General features: G+C 28.6%; 1 protein-coding gene across 2 annotated transcripts; it reads left to right on the top strand.

The window, feature by feature from the left end:
• Nucleotides 1–596: 596 nt before the first annotated feature.
• On the top strand, nucleotides 597–17,412 carry LOC145837829 (uncharacterized). 2 transcript variants are annotated; one of them, XM_082945280.1, is made up of 21 exons: nucleotides 597–1,420; nucleotides 2,473–2,745; nucleotides 3,499–3,624; nucleotides 4,583–4,690; nucleotides 5,176–5,313; nucleotides 6,508–6,652; nucleotides 8,977–9,102; nucleotides 9,462–9,499; nucleotides 9,567–9,621; nucleotides 10,541–10,674; nucleotides 11,335–11,404; nucleotides 11,502–11,545; nucleotides 12,072–12,253; nucleotides 12,482–12,545; nucleotides 13,327–13,351; nucleotides 13,668–13,744; nucleotides 13,932–14,001; nucleotides 14,915–14,981; nucleotides 15,712–15,935; nucleotides 16,168–16,463; nucleotides 16,649–17,412. In XM_082945280.1, the coding sequence occupies exons 1-21, from the start codon at nucleotides 656–658 to the stop codon at nucleotides 16,952–16,954; spliced, it is 3,333 nt and encodes a 1,110-aa protein (XP_082801406.1). In that variant the 5' UTR covers nucleotides 597–655; the 3' UTR covers nucleotides 16,955–17,412. The 2 variants fall into 2 exon arrangements, with proteins under 2 accessions (XP_082801406.1, XP_082801407.1); XM_082945281.1 differs by having other exon boundaries at nucleotides 2,485–2,745.
• The last annotated feature ends 258 nt before the right edge of the window (nucleotides 17,413–17,670 follow it).

A 17,670-nucleotide genomic window follows, 5' to 3' on the forward strand; every position in this document is an offset into this window, starting at 1 on the left:
GTTTAAGTCAAAATATCAAAATAAATGTGATTTTTTGGGGTCAAATCTGTTTTTTGAGCAGCATTTTTTTAGATTCATTTTAGTGAAGCCAAAATATATGGAATTTGTATTATTTTGTGTGTCCAGCAAACATCATCCAAGTAATCTCCCTACCCCTAGTACTTTTCTAATGTATAAAGCTCTTTCGTACTTAAATATAAAATAAGAAAAAAAAGCAGGGAGATTTGTAATTATTATTTTTTGAAATTATTTCTAAAATTTTTGCTTAAAAAGTTTGAAGTAATATATTTTTTGAGTATTAGTAAATTCATTTTGTATCTTTCTCAATAGTGTTGATTTTGTTATGATTAATACATTGAATTAATTTTCAGTAAAAACTAATTTGTAAAGCAGATTTTGTCTCAATAATAGGATGCTTAGATTAAAGTATTTTATATTTATATCTTGTAATTATTTTTTATATATAATTTATATTATTTATACATATTTCATTTTTTAACCATGTTCAAATTTACTCTAAGCTAAAAAAATCTTATCAAAATTTTATTTTTTTCAGTTTTACTTAAGTTAATGTGTAATACTTTTAAAATTTTTTAGCAGTTAGTTTAAAAAGTACGTACACATAACTTTGTTATCAGCATCAAGTTATTCTGTGATGGAAAACACTTTTCCCATTAACAATGGAGGTTACACAGTGCAGCAGGGAGCTAACAGTTCACAAGAAAGCAACTTGCTGATGGACCTCTCAGTTTCGTCGTCGAACAACCACAGTGTGAGCTCTTTACTAATGCAAGACGACAACAAGGCTGGCTTGATTGATCTGTCGAACCAAGAAAACAAAACACAACAGGCGCCACTGCTTTCCACAGTTAATGACCAAAACTCCACACTGTTTGATCACCATAGACTAAATCAAAATTATGTTGAAAATTTGGTCGAACCAGAAAAAATGGAGTCTGACAACCACAATTACCCCCCAGTTGCAAACAACAATGTTGCTGATAAAGTTGATGAGCAACTGACCAACACACAGCCCAACTTTCCAAACAGTTCTGTGGATGATTTTGGGATGTCTGGTAAGAGTCCGGAGAAATTGCATGAAGTTACAGATTCAAGTGTAAGTGATCAAGGTCCAATTGAACAACCGTATGAATGCAAAAAAGAAGTCGGGGTAGAAGTTGTAGATAAAGTTGATGTTAATGAAAATAACGTAGATGAAAATGAGCTCAAAGAACCTTTAAATGAAGAATTGAAAGAAGATATAAAAATATCTGTTAAAAACACAGAAAGTCCTAAAGAAAAAACAAATAATAAAAATGTTGCTCCTTTAAAAATATCTATCACAAAGCAATTTCCAGAAGAAACAAAAGTGTCAGATCAGAAGAAAGTTAAGACATCCCCAATGAAACTGCCACCCGCTGTTAGTTTGAATAAAATGTTTAGATAAAACCATGATCTAAATATACTAATTCAAAAAATTTAAATAAGTTAAATAAAATGTTTTTTTTTGTTTTTTGTATATTTATAAGTAGTTGTATTATTATCAAATCTATTTCATTGTTTAAGTATTACTATATTGTGTATTAAGTATCATTAGTACACAATACTTAAGTAAATATTTAGTTTTTATTTAATTTTTTTTTAATATTCTACATAAATGTGTTTTAATTTATGCCAGGAATGTATGTTAATTAAAATCTCTAGTTAAAAACCCTAGTAAATGACTAACTTTTAATAAATTTTATTTATCAAAAAAAAATTAAGCTTTTCCCTATTTCGAAATTGTGAATTTTTTTCAACACTGACTGAATTCAAAAAGTTAATTTGAGTTTTCTTTACTCCTTAAAAAGTAAATTACAATTAATAGTAAAACTATTCAATAGTGAAAGTTTTTATAAAAGCTTAAACTTTACTATTTTTACTGACCAAAAAATTTATTGTTGCGGATTTAACATTCTTTAAAATGTATTTTTAAGGGTGTTTAAAATAATTTTTTTTGAAGTCTTTTGAAAGCTTGTTTGAAGAGTTTGATTTTTCCTGTAAATAGTATTTGTTTTGAATAAGTTTTCCAGTCTTTTAAATGTCCAAATACTTTTAATTTATTATTGATGTAAACTTTTATAATTGTGTATAATTGGATTAAAAAAATATTTTGTTAGTGTACCTGTACATTGTACAGTTGTTATAATAGATACTAATAGAAATTGACAAGTAGATACTAAATTTACCTTGGATATAATTTTTCTAAACAATTGTAGAATATTTATATACTAAGTAGCTGTTTTATTTTTATCTTTAATACCAAACAAAAACTGAAGCATTCGGGAGTTGAAATAATGAAACTTTAGAACCCAAAGCAAATTATTAACAAATTAAAAGTTTAATGGTTATTTTTAGCACTAGAAATATTCAAAGTTTTTACTAGCTACCCCATTGTAACACGCACTCAATAACGAAAATTTTTGTATATAGCAAACTCCGCAGGTGTTCGAGGGCGAGAACGACGCTTACTGCTGGAAGTGCCACAAGGAGGGCGAGGTGATCTGCTGCGAGAGCTGCCCACGGGTGTACCACCTGAAGTGTTTGAACCTGAAGAAGAACCCCGAAGTGGACACCTGGTTCTGCCCCGTGTGCATCAAGATCATGAACGCGGAGTCGATGGACAATCCGAAGAAGCTGCCCCTGGACCGCTTCCAGCTGGCAGAGCACCTGAAGTACGCCGTGAAGAGATTGGAAATAGCAGGGGTTGGTTGTGTTTCGTTTTTGATTAGTACTACTTTATTTATTACTGTAAACTGGAGCAAGGTTTGTACGCAATCTTTCGGTTTGCTGTACTTATACCTTAATTTTATTAACTTCATACTCTTTTATTTATATAAACTTTAGTGATACTTTTGGCGAACTAGGTTTCTTGTTACGTAAACTAGATCAAGGTTTTTATGTCTTGTTCACTTGTGAAGTGTTTTGCTTTACAATATTTGAAATACACACCAAGTACAGTTTTGAAAGATATTCTTGTTATGAATTTCAAATGCTTGAAAGTTATTATTACATTTAGCTTTAAATAATTTGTTATTACAAGTTTTATAAAGTTGTAAAGTTTACTTGAATGAAGTCTAAAGTTGGTACAAATCTTTATCTAAAATTGTCTGTATAATTTTATTTAAAGTAAAGTAAGCTATCATAGTTTTCTTATGTTCGATTTTTACAAACCATTCTTTGTTTTTTAAATGCAATTTTTAAGGTTAAATTTAAGTTTCTAGCTATTGGAATTGCTTGTATATAATTAATGAGTATTATGTTTAAACTCTTAAGTTTTCTGTTTTATAAATTTTAATTTCTAAATTTGTACATTAAAAAAAGATATTTAGCGGGTAAAGTACATGTTGCTAAAACTTTAAGTAAATAAAGTAAAATTTAAATTAAAGAAATAAACCTTAGAAAAACTATACAAACCAGTAGTGTTAATTTCAATTACAAAGCAAAACTTTTTTGCAGTCTGATCCTTTCAGAAATCCGGTAGATACTGAAGTTTTTAGCGACTACACAGACTACATTTTTCATCCTATGGACGTTTACACAATAGAAGAGAAAAGAAAAGCCAGAAAGTACGGGTCTACTGAGGTTAAAACCTTTTTTGTAAATATTTTGCAGAACAAAAGTATTTTAGTATTTTATTGTAATGTTTTTAACTTGGAATTTGTTCAAGGAGCGTACTTTTATTTCTTTGTAAGTTATTGATAAGTTTAACTTAATTATAAATAATAATTGAAGTTCTGAAAAGTATTTTTTATTATTTTTCAAAAACAGGTACTATAAACAGTGTTTATATAACAATAAGTATGCTGTTCCTATAAAAAGTTGCTTGAATAAATCATATATAAATTAGTTTTTTTTTTTGAAAATGTTGTCAAAAGTTTAATATACAAACTTTTATGAGTAATTTTTATTATATTAATGTACTTAGAACATAATTTTTTAAGTGATTTTGTCTTAATTTGTTAGTTTTACATTACCTAAACCAGCTTTCTAAAACAAAACAAAAGTATTGCACTTTTGAAACTGTTACTTATATAACTTTTCACTATCAAAAAAGTTTTTTTTATTATTGAAGTTTGTTTAAAAATAACAGATACTAATCAATCAATGTTCAATATTATAGTAATTTTTTCATTTTTTGGAAACAGTTCCGATTATGCATACCATTTATTACTCTATTCACAGTAAATTAAACATGTCAGTACTGTAAAAAATTTGTTTTACTTATAGATTTTGTTATGCAAATTTATTTAAAAACAAGAACTTATAAAACGAGTTGGTTTGCTCAACTAGAAACAAATTTAAAATAACCAAAAGCTTTTGTTATTAACCTAAGAAAAATAAATCCTAAATAAGCAGCATTGTTAGAAAAGGAAAAATTAAAATAAGACAATTTAATTGTTACTTCAAAAATTTAAGGAGGAAAATTCTATTATTAGTTTAACTTATTGAAAATTTTAAAGTAGATTGAAACTTCCAAATTTTTTAGTTTATATTTAATAATTATTTTAATACATTATAATATTATTTCAATATATTGCAGGCATTCGGAGCCGATGTGGAATGGATACTTCACAACTGCATCGTTTACAACGGAGTTGGAAAACTGTCAATGATTGCCAAGCAGATGGTAAAAACCGCCGAGTTTGAGGTTGTTGGAGTGTATTTTTTAGTTTTATATATATTTTTAAGTGTAAATATACAATTCTAACCTTGGAAGTGTAGCTTTGCGCGAAAATTTTAGGACATTGTTAAATACAATAGATCTGTTATGTATATTACTATGCATGTACAGTACATCAATGTTTTAAAAACCGCGTTAGTGGTTGTTTACTTAAATATTATAATAGTAAGTGCAGTTTAGTTATAGTTTTAATTTAACATGTTTTTAAATAAACTAGATAATATCACCTTTAAAGTTTTACATATATAATAGTTGACATGTAAAGTTTATAAAAATTAAAATATTAAGTAACTAAATTAATTTTTTTAATCAATAAGTAACTTGTTTAACGTTATAAGTTTATAGAAAATTAAAAAAAAAAACTAATAGTTTTGAGAAATTTAAATTTCAGTGTTTAAAACTTTCCTTATTATTTATCTTTTATAATAAACAACTCAATACTTTTGTTCCAGATGAAAGAAATCGAAGTGTGTCCGGAGTGTTACTTGAACGCCGGCAAGAACCGTCCCGATTGGTTCTGCGAGCCTTGCCAGAAAAACCACCGGCTCATATGGGCCAAACTCGCCGGCTTTCCCCACTGGCCCGCCAAGGTTAGTAATTTTTTGTTTGTTTTAGAAGTATTTTTTAGGGCTTTTATTTAAGTTAGTTTTTAAGGTACCTAAACGTAACATCCTTTCTTAGGTGTGGAATGTACAGCATTGTTACATAAGTTGTTGCACAATTTATGTAACAAAGTTTCAAAGAAGCCATACATTTTTTTACCTTGGTGAATTCAACCATATTTAAATTTATTGCTTGTTTCAGTTTTTATTCAGTTTGAGTATTTATTTTGTATTATAAGTTTATTTTTTTCCCTAACCGATAGTTTATAGATAATTTTCTAGTTATTTGTATGCCAGATTTAATAACATCCTGTATTGTAGCTTTAAACGGATTTTTAACAAGATTTTTCTAAGAAGTGCTATCTGATATAGTTTTAAGTAAGTACTAGATATTTATAAAGAAGTCTAAATTCTTAGTTTTCTCATTCTACTGATTTAATTGTATACAAAATCCTTTTTAAGTATGTAATGTTTTTAATAAGTTTTTATTGTTTCTTTAGTACAGTAAATTATGCTTTTGTCATAATGTATGGCTTTTATATACCGAACTATAGATTTTAATTAATTTAAGTACCTTAAAAAAAGATTAGATTTTATAGTTTGCTTATAAAACGTAGGAATCACAGGTCACATAACAATCTTAATTCTTTTAAAGCAGGGGTCGGCAAACTGCGGCCCGCGGGCCAAATGCGGCCCTCAAAGTCTAAATCAGCGGCCCGCGAGCTTCTTTTCAGTTTAAAATATATGTTTTTATAGCAATAAAAAATTAAAGACTTTGCAATAAAAACTTACATTTAGGCTCTTAATTCAATAAATAATCATTACTAGTGCTCAACTATTGCTTAATTTATCATATTTCTGATCTAAAATAATATTTTTCTATTGATTACTAGAAATTTATACAAATAAATGCGGCCTTCGAAGATTTTTTTTATAAATAAATGCGGCCCGTGAGCATTATTTCCTGGGAAAATTGGCCCGCGATTTGCAAAAGGCTGCCGACCCCTGTTTTAAAGCAACAGCGTTGCAACTGAAAATCCACTTAAACGAATCATGGTATCACTTTATGCTTTTTTACCGCTGACGACAACAAAGTAGAGTTTGCAATCTGAATTGAGTTTCTTTTATTGTGAATGTTTTGTAGAACAATATTTTTTTTTCTTCTACAATTTGCACCAACAGGCGCTGAAAGTGGACGGGAAGGGGCTGGTGGACGCGAGGTTCTTCGGTCAGCACGACCGGGCGTGGGTGCGGGAGGAAAACTGCTACCTGTACTCCAAGGAGATGCCCCACCAGGTGAAGAACAAGAAGAAGGCCGGCGCTAAAGGTTCGTTGATTGTTTCTTGATAATAATTTTTTCGGTACATGTTTATGATATTCATTAGTTGTTTTGTTGCTGATAGGGTTTTGTTGTTCACATAGTATTTTTTTTGATTAATTTAGAACTTATAAAGTAGTTTGGTCAAAGAAGACACATCAGGTTTACAAGTTTATTTGTTATCACAAAGTAGTTTTTTTTTAATTAAATTAGTTCGACTAGGAATATCAATGATGTTTGGTTCTTCAAAAAAACACCAATTTTTAAAAATTAAATAGTTTTATCTGAATTTATTGTAATGTAGATGATTGAATGAGTAAACATTTTTTAGGAATATTGATAAGTTTATAGTTAGACATTATGATTATAGGTTGTGCTAGCGTACCTCGTTAATAGTATATTACTTTAGCTTGATATATTCATGAATGTATTTGTTTAGTTTTTTGTAGTTTTCAAGTTTAGTATAAGTCAAGCACTTAGTGTCCTACAAGCATAAATACAAGTTACTAAAATAGTTTAAGTTTATCATGGTTACTTTAAACAGCTTGCCTTTGAGAACTTTTGAAATACTAAATTTTTTTTTGATTAGCTATATGGTGTAAAACTAACAAAGTTTAAGTAGTAAAGTGATACATAAGTTCTTTTAATATCAAAATAAAAGCAATAGTTTTTATGTAGTATTTAATCTCAGTTGTTTTATTTGTCAACCATTGCAGCTAAAGTATGACTAGATTTAAATAACAATTCAAAGTAAGTTATGTTATTTAGACTTGGAACTATTTAAGATTTTAGTCTTTTGTTTTGAAAGTACTTACTGTATAGTATATTTAACAATGGTTAGTACCAAAATTTTATTTATTTTGTTATAATTTAGTTTCAATGAGCAAGGATCAAAGTTTAGAGTCGCAGTTTTTTTTAGTTGTCAATATTATGTTTTATTAGACTTCAGCCGTTTTTTTAAATTTATAAACATTTTTTTATTTAGAAATAACTTTTTGTTTGCCCGACAAGAAGTCAAAGCTCATGGAAAGTAAATACCATGTACTAATTTGGTTTTTATGAGTTATGAGCAGAATTTACACAGATCAGAATAAGTACACAACAACAAATACCATTAAAAGAAGTTAGTATTAGTTGAGTTTTATTAATGGTTTTTATTTTTGAATACATAGCTGAATATGAATTTTTTAAACATAGAAAGTATTAAGTAAATTTGAAAATAAGACGTATGTTTTTAATATGTAAAGTTAGCTTTTCTGCTTATTTTTGAATTAATTTAGACAGTGTACATTTTCTTATACTAGATAGTTATAAGCTAGTTGTTCGTTTCGTAAACCTCATCAAATTTTTTTTGTTATTGCCTGATTGTCACTTCCTTAAGAACATTATTTTTATACTAGCATTGTGTGTTTATAGCTTTTTTGATTATAATTATTAATTTTGAATATGCATTTGAATGTCGTAAGGATTTTTTAATAGTTTAGTCGTTTTAAACTTATAATAATAAAATATTTATTAATATTATAATTTTGCCAAAAAAGAAGCATTTTGTAGTAACAGTAATAACTATTACTTAAATTAAAAGGTTAAAGTAACTTATTTTGTGAAAATTTATGTTTTAAGAGTAATTAAGTTTGTTAAGTCTTGTTAGATTTAAAAAGTTATCAAGTATTTTTATTTAGGATTGAGAAAATTTAATTTATTTAACTACAAAAAAAGCGCTCAAATTTTTTGGTCGTAAGACCTTTCGGTTATCGAGTCTTATTCGGTTAACGTCTTATAAAAGAAAGCAAAAAAAACATATTGTACAATAAAAACCAATACAAACGGACATCTACATTAAATAAACCTTATTTACGGTAATTGTATTTTTTACTAAAATATACCAAGTTTAAAATTTACTCTACTTTGCTCTTTTACAACAAATTAATTAATTTTGCTACATCTAAAAGCTGATACAAAATTGCCAATTCGAAATACAGTGGTGGGTTTTTAACTTTAATTGTCTGATTAATGTCAAGATGTAGTTGGTTAAAAAAAACGTAAAAAAGTCCAAGACAATGAGCATACTTTATCATTCTTAAAATAGACATGGACGTTAAAGCATCTTTTCAAGTTTACTTTTTCACGGCGGACTTGACAATGCGATCGCGGAACTGACTACGTGCAACCGAAAAAGTTAAAAACAAATTCTTACATCTTCAGTCGTTTGTTTGATATTTAGATTTTACGTGTTCCACTCGGAAAAAAAAAAATCGTGTTATACAAATCAACATGATGCATGTAAACTTTATGTTGGGATGAAAAAAAATTGCTATAGTGAAAAATTTCAGGCGGACTCGACAACGCGATCGCGGAAGCGCAGAGGTACGTCGACAACGTCACGAAGAAATTCGGAAAATTTGAGTGGGCCACGTTGAGGCAACCACTGGCGGAAAGTTCCAGAAAAATCAGCACTTGTGAGTTTTGCTAAACATTTCTAATAAGTAGTTGAATAAAATAAATTAAAAAAGTAGTTGTATTTGAAAGTAGAAGTGACTAAATAAAATTATTGAAAATCATCACTTGTTAATATAGTTGGTTGAAGTTTTTAGTAATAAGATAATTGACTGTAATAGATAAAAGTAACTAAGTTTATTAGTAAGTTACTAGTAATTAGATATAGAAGTGATTAAATCTAACAGTGTTTAAGATTACAAGTAGTTAAATTTAACAGTAATTAAGATTAGAAGTAATTAAATTTAATGGTATTTAAAAATGAAAGAAGTTAAATTAAATAGTATTAATAAGTAAAAGTAATTAAATCAAATTAATACAGATGATTACGCATCAGGAAGTATTCCGGACAGTTCAGATGTAAGTTACATTTTTCATTAATAATAAAAAACTTTTTTGCATTATTTGATTTAATTTTTTTATATAGGCTGATTCAACAAAAGCGGACACCCTGGCTTTTCAGATCAAGGCACTGAGTAAAAGTTCGTTGCTTTTGTAATTTATTGAATTAGAAATGTGAGCTAAAGATATAAATACTTAAATAATTTTTGTACATGTTAACCTTAATTCTTAACAAAACACTAGTTAGCCTATTACGTCTTATCCTTAAAATGATGAACATACAAAAATTGTGACGCCTTAATAATAGCTTATACAAAAGTTGCTTTAAAACATATACAAAAGTTTCCATCAGTCAGCATTTGCTGCATAATAATTATAAAATAAATTATCAGTACCTAATGTGTTATATATTTCTACACTTTAGTATGCACAAAATTTTCCTGTAGTTTACTTTGTACAGCTTTTAAAAAGTTTGAGAACCATTATTTTATTAATTGGGAAAATTTCTTTAATAGCCTTTAATTTGGGATTTCTTGTAAATTCATTGAACTTGAAAAAAAATCCTTGTGCTCCAAAAAACTTTAATTTCAAGACCTATCCCAAGTTGGTATTTGACTGACAAAAAAAAGAATAATTTAACAACGTTCATTCTAAATTTGTTGGTTTATCTTTGAGTTATTTAAATAAAATTGGCTAATCTAGTGCTTTTCGAATCATTGAATAAACTATTAAAAAAAACTGCATAAAGTGTATAAAGTTCATTCAGGTAATCAATGTATTAAAAAATACACTTATAAAAGTTTTTGATTTTTTGTATTAGCCATAGACACTATATGAATGCTAATGCTATGGTAAAAAAAGTATTAAAGTTTGTACCTGCGCAGATCGGAAAATTATTGAACAAAAGTAACGATATGTTGTTTGTTATTTTTAAAGTTATCACATATGCTTAAAATCCATTCATGGGAAATTGTTAGTGTACATGCGTTCGAAACTGAAATAAAAACACATACCAAAACTCGTTTGCATAAAAAGCAATTGTGTTTTTTAAATTTTCAGAAGCATCAACAGCGACTTCGGTGGTGAGGAAGAAATCGAAAGTTGTCACAACCAGCGGCCACCATCCAAACAAGAAGAAGCACTCGTCATCGCTCAACAAAACCATAAAGAACCTCGCAGAGCAAGTTGAAAAGGTTGGTTTGTATTATAAGCTGAAGTGTGTTTTAACCATTTGAATTTTTTTACTTGGATCGTGTTTTTTTTCATGTTTTCTAGATCTGTCACTATTTTTAAAGCTAGGTTTTTTACTATTTGTTATATAAAGCAGGGTTGTCACAAAACCTGAAATCTTGGAAAAACCTGGAATTTGACAATTTAGGCTGAAAAAACTTGGATCCTAGAAATGTGTGTTATATTCATTTCATATAATCATTACAACCAACTGGATTGTAATCTTTTAAAATTGTAACAGGAATGTTTTTAATACTTTTTTTCTCACTAGATGTACTAAAATAAACATTTTCATATCTTCCTTAAACATTACACCCGAAAAATGATAAAGCTTTAACGTATACTTTCTAATAATAACCATAATAGTTTATATAGATATCCTAAACTACAAATTTAGATGCATATTTCTTTAATGTTTTCCAGTCATTGTCGAACGATAAAAACTATTTTTTTGTACTTGAATGTTATTTTGATTATTTAAATGACAAAAGTGTTTAAAATAATCGTTTACCAAAATGATACATTAATTTTAAAATTTAACTTGAACATGACTTTTGTTATCAATTTTTTTTTTAAAATAACCTTTATTTATTAACAAAAAGTAACTGTTTTTAATTTGATAGGAATCAGTATCAGATAACGACACGAGTTCAACCGATTCTTCTGCGGACGAATCATATCCTTCTCAGCCAAGTTCGTTTGTTTATTATGTATTTGCCCTAAAATATAAACTGTTGATGAAATTGTAACTTAATTAGTTATATGTTTTTTTATATTATTTTTTTTTCAGAACAACTATCTCCAAGCTCCGCTTCCGACAATGACTTGTTGAGTGTTAGTTTTTTAGTTTGTGTTTATTAACATAAGTTATTTTTTTGTAGTCTTTGGTTTTAATCTTGTTCTTGTTTGTACCGTACAAGTATAACTACCGTTACTGTTCCAGTCAAGTACGAATTTTTGAGTCAAAAGACGTACTTGACTTTTTAATGATATAAGGATCAATAAAATTTCCAATTGATCGATTAAGGTTATGGTAGACACGTGCAGTTCTTAAAAAGTGGCTTAATATCAAAAGTAAATTTAAATACGTTTTGTTTTAAAAAAAAAGTACTTAATGTTTTTCGAAAAAAAGCGTAATTTTGACTTGTCAAGCCATAAAGTATTTTTATTAATCATAGTTGGCTTGATTTAAAAAACAACCTTTAATATTTTTTATCTCGGCTAAGTTAAAAGTTTTAGTGTATATACATGTTTTTTTTAAGTTATAAAATTGTTTTATTAACAAGTATTTATAAGTTCAGTACTTTTTGTATCTTAATAAGTTCAAACATCAAAAAACTAGCACTTTATTTATTTGTAGAGTTCCAAGTTGAAAAAAAAGAGAAGTGATATAAAGTCGATGAACAAAAGTTTGAAGAGGAAAATTTCAGACGATCCAGCGAAAACTCCTACCAAGCATCGTAAATCCGACATTGGCAACACTTCCATAAATTCAGACAAAAGTTTGCACAAGAAGAAAAATTCTGAAAGTCTTAGTAGAGGGTGAGTTGTACTAAGTATACAAGGTAGAAAAGCTTTTTTTTGCTTTGGTTATTATTATTTCAAGTTTATTTTCCTACGCTGGACGCAGGCATCAAAGTGTGGGTCACTTAAACTGAAAGACACGAAACATTGAGACAAAAAGAAAAAATAAGACAAAAAAATTCATGTTGTTAAAATCAGAAAACATAATTTTAAATTTCTAGATCAACATATGCATTATTTTTGTAGATCTGTTTATGAAAAGGTGAAAAAGCGTGACTCCGTTTCTCATTCTATGAATTCTTCTAACTTGGTAAGTTGTTTTTGAAACTTTAATATCTAACTAAATACAGTTACTACCTTTGAAATAATTAAGTTTTGTTTTATCAATTTAAACCTTGTAATGGCTAGTTTTAAATGTCATTTGTTAAGTTATCACTTTTAAAACTCTTATACTAGTATTAGAGGTATTAAAAATACTTCATATCATTATGCTACCTGGTTTGAACCAAAGTAAATTAGACTTGTTTTTTTTTTTATTTTTTTATACCCTTAAATTTAAATATCGAAGTTATACTTAACTAAAAAATTAATATCTTAATTAAGGCTTTTACTAAATATTTTTATTTTTTAATACTTAAAGTTCTAGACTGTATCTGTTTTGTTGTCTAAAAAATTTGATGCATACAAACATCGCTCTTAAAACTTTATGTAGTGTAGAGTATTTATAACTTGTATATAAGTTTTGCAAACAACTCCAAACTGTTTGAGGACTTTGTAACTTTAGACAAAAACCGATATAGTTATAGTTAAATACCAAAAATATAAACTAAAGCTTTAAATATAAATTTTTTGTTTAAAATTAGTAGCTTGTTATAACTAAACTATAGAATAAGTTTCAAATGTTAAGTTTTGGTAATTTTCATACTAATCTTTTATAAAAAGTGTGTATAAAGATAGTCTCACAATCAATCAAGTGTTACTTGATTGTACTACACAATAAAACTGCTGTATAGGTTTCAAATGTATTAGTTTTTGTAATGAAAATTAATTTTAAAGACCTTTGCTTATTAATTTTTCGTATTTTATTTCAGCCACACAAGAAAAAAAGTTTTGGAGGTATGTCAATTTTTATATAATTGTAAAAGGTAAAATATCGCGAATCTATTTGTTTCTTTAAATAGGTTTGCTAAAAGTGTTCATATATGGCTACCAATAGAGATAAATTAAATTAGAAATATTAATCAGAATAGTTCTAGTTTGAAATTTACTTTTTCTTAGGTAATTTTATGAACTTCCTACAAACTTTAATTTTTTAAAACACTTTCCTTTACATATAGAATAAAAGAGGAAATGTTTTGTGCATTTGGTTTTAACATATTTTGAATTATTTTAGTTTTTCTTATTTCTCTACTTAAATTTGCTTGTATTTTAGGCGTGGACAAATCGTTAAAGATAGCAACAGGAAAACTGCATTCGTCTAAGCACAAGAGGAGCAGCATTGGCGACAAAGTTTGTAATTTGTTACTTTGAAAAATATGGCATACTGTTTAATAATGAAACTTCTGCCAAATTAAAGTAATAACATGTTCATTAAAGTCATACCAGTGTTATAGCATAGTGTTTTCAGTTGTTTGTTTAAAAATTTCCTTTTTTCACAAAGTATAAAGGTATTGATGCTCATCATTAAATTTATAAGGATTCATCATTTTCGAAAAGTTTAAAGAGCTTCACAATTCCAAAGCAAGGAAAATCGAGTAGAAATGACGGTAAGTATGTGTATATTTTGAATTAAGAATTTAAAAATAAATTTTATTATTTCTAAACAATTATTTAAGTAAAGTATATAGACTGGTTTTACCAAGTTTCGAATTGTTTCCTACTAAACTCATTTTAAAAACCGCTATTTATAGTTGAGCAAAAAATTAAATAAGAAGTTTGTAGAGGTACCAGAAACATAAAAAAAATTTTTAGTTCATAAGTCTTAAAAAAATTATCGATAAAATACATATATTTTATCGATAGTTGAGTTATCTTTCCTATTAACAACCCAGTTGAAGTGTGTTGATTCGTTGACACACAGAAACATATGTTGGTTGAATAAAGGAAGATTACTGTATAATTTGTTTTTATAAAATACATATATATGTAATTTATTGCCATAGTATAAACTTTTTTTGTTAGATATAAGTTTTAGTTAGATTAAATTTCTAAATTTTTTATAAGGTTTTTTAAATTATTTAAATTACTTTATTTTTAATTTCTAATTTAAGGTATTTTTGTTTTGGGTGTTAACCCGTTATTATGCAGTCGCTTTTCTTCAAGTGTACTCAAAAAATGTAAAAAGTTTAAAATTTTCATAAATACAATTCAACTGAATTTCCAATAGTATTCCACTGAAAATTAGTGTATAGATTAAAAAAAGAATTCTATAGTATAAATAGCTGTAAAGTGATGGAGAAAGCAAGTTGTATATGTAAAAAAAAGTAATTCAACAGTTATCAAAAATTACATATAAGACGCATATTTTTTATAAAGAGTTTTAATGGCAAAAGCTTGCGTAATTAACTTCGAAAATTCACGTGTTTAAAAAAAAAAAAGGTTTTGTATAATTTATGTTTAAAAGTCACAAAAAAAGTTATTTAAGTTTATTTTTGAAAAAGTAAACAATTTTTTTTACAGTAAGTTCCTTGTCCGTAGATTCAAACTCATCAGCAAAAGTTCTGCTTCTTCACAAATATCATGAAAGGTTTGTTAACTTTGTTTAGTTGTGAATATTTGTTAATTACACTTTTAACATTTCAAACATTAAAGATTTGTTAATTTGTGTTTGTTTGTGAATATTTGTTACTTACAAATTTAGTGGTCTATTCCAATCAAAAATACCTTTAATAAAAATTAACGAGCATTTTTTCTAAACGTTTTTAAGTTCTAATAAAACTTGGTATTTTAAATATTTTTTTGAAGTTCGTTTTGAACTTTTTATCTTTCATTGTTTTATTAGAAATATAATAATAAACTTTGATCTTCGAGTTTTGTGTGTTCAACAAAAGAAACTTTTCACTAGTGATCTACCGCATCCTAGTATTCGGATCCGGTTGGGTAACGTCTTTTATATTTGTATCCGGCCGGATATTAATTTGAAAAAAAGTATCCGGATCCTACTTTGAAACTAGTAACCGTATCTGACTAAATCCTAATGTTATGGATCCGGTAGGTAACTGAATGTACTTTTGTTTTAGTTTTTTATGCAAAAAAGAACATAGTTAAGGTTTGTGAAACTTATACTAGATATTCTGAATTTCATGACGAAGAGCAAAAAAAAAAGAAGGTTTTAGGCGTATTTTTTTTTAGAGTATAGAAAAATTTGAGAGACCTATAGGTTCTGGCCAGAAATAAAAAAGTAAAAAAAACGGGTGGAAATTTTGCGGTGGTGGGAATTGTGAGTATACCATTTTCAACACAGTTGTCTCACACAGGTTCGAGAGGCAGCACAAGCAGCTGACGAACGAGCTGTACGAGGACGTTGTGAGGACGGCGTCGCAGCAGCTCGTCACCGCCAACAACCACCTCCAGACGCAGGTGCAGGCGCTGAAGAACAAGGAGCAGGAGTACCTGAGGAAGATAAGCAGCCTGCAGTCGAAGCTGGACAAGGTTCAGTGGGAGAGCAAGCAGTGCGTGGCGGAGAGCAAGCACAACAATGGTAATTGAATTTTCGTAGTATTGAAAATTAAGGTTATTATTAGTACTTTGAGAGATTTGTAATAAGTTTTAAACAACTTTGCAAGTCAAAGCACAACAATGGTTTTGATTAAAGATTTCTAGTTTTACTGATGTCATCTTTGGCACTTGGCTCGATTAAGGTAAATATTAAAAATTTAATATCTCAACACCTAAGATTAATTGTCAAACTTCTTTTCAACTTTTCACAACAGACTTGCGCATCGCCGAAATGCGGCAGAGCTTCGAGAGGGAAAAGCAGCAGGCGGTGGAGGAGGATAGACGCAAGGCGGCGCACGAGCACAGGAAACAGCTGGAATCGTGCAAGAAGAAGTCGTGGTGCGTGATGTGCCTGAAGGAGGCCGACCTGCACTGCTGCTGGAACGTGTCGTACTGCTGCACCGCCTGCCAGCTCGAGCACTGGCCGGAGCACGTGGAGAGCTGCAAGAACGTGACGAAGCAGGAGGAGGAGAAGCAGGAGGCGCAGCAGGAGGAAAAGGAAGATTTGAAGGTTGTTTTTTGATTGGATGTTTGACTTTAGCTAAGAAAATTTAAGTGTTACGTTTTGCCTCAGCAACTTTAAGATTTACAGAGTTATGCTTCTTAATAAACCTTACAAAAATTATAATTTTATGTAATATTTTTTCAAATCTGCAACGAGTCGGTATAAAACAACTCAAGTATTTCATTGTTCAGGTTGAAAGCGACGAGGACACGATGTTCATCGACGAGGCGGCCACTCCCATCCGAGAAGATCCCCGCACCCAGGAAGCTCCTCATCAGCAGGAAGAAGACGTGGCGTCGAGGTACTTCAACTCGGAGGCGCCCCTCCCCATGAAGCCCCTCAAGGAGCGCATGAAGGCCCACGAAGGAGATCAGCAGCTCGGAGGAGGTTACCAGGAAAAAATCCAAGCTTTTCCCAACCACAACCCCGAGGAGGACGCGAGCTGTTTCGGGGGAAACGCTCAGTCGCACATGAGCCACGGCGGCAGCGGATACTAGTTTTTCTGCAATTTTTTCTATATTCAACGTAAGAGGGTCACGGCAGTTTGATTTCAGTCGGCAACTTTTGAGCACTTTTAGTTTTTTTAAAGAGTTTTAAGGTATTAATGAACTTTTCGGTTTTTAAAGTGTTCGTGCCTGATAATTTTCCATCAATTACGATTTTTCCGAACAATGTATCAGAAAATATTTAATTAAATATATATAAACCTTTAAGCAATTTTTCTGTATAAGTTTACACTTGCTAGAATATTTTATTCCGTTAATAATGATAGTCAAATCTAATTGAAAATTCACTATTAAATTGTAGGTTTTAAAGTAAAATAACTTTTTTCTAAATGCTAGAGACATATTTAAATTAATAAAAAATTTCTCAGTTTTTTTACATAAGTAAAAGTTTTCAGTTTATTTTGAAATAAAATAAAAGGTTCTATATTGATATGTACAATTTATTTCTATACTTGAGCTAATAAATTTTTTCTTTCAATTGTCAACTTTTTGGATTTATTGCATTTTGAAATACGAAGTATTTTTTAAAACCTCTAATTTATTTGAAATAGTGCTTTAGTTCTTAAAATTATTTTCAGTTGCTTCAATATTTTACTAAGTGAAGTTGTTAATATTTATCAAGTTATTTGTTCAAAATCTCACTTAAAAATACCATATTAAGTTTATACAAATCATTTTAATTTAAATATAATAAATTTTGACTAACA

This window comes from Thalia democratica, chromosome 6, assembly GCF_965202585.1.
Source record: "Thalia democratica chromosome 6, ktThaDemo2.hap1.1, whole genome shotgun sequence".
Classification (NCBI taxonomy): Eukaryota; Metazoa; Chordata; class Thaliacea; order Salpida; family Salpidae; genus Thalia; species Thalia democratica.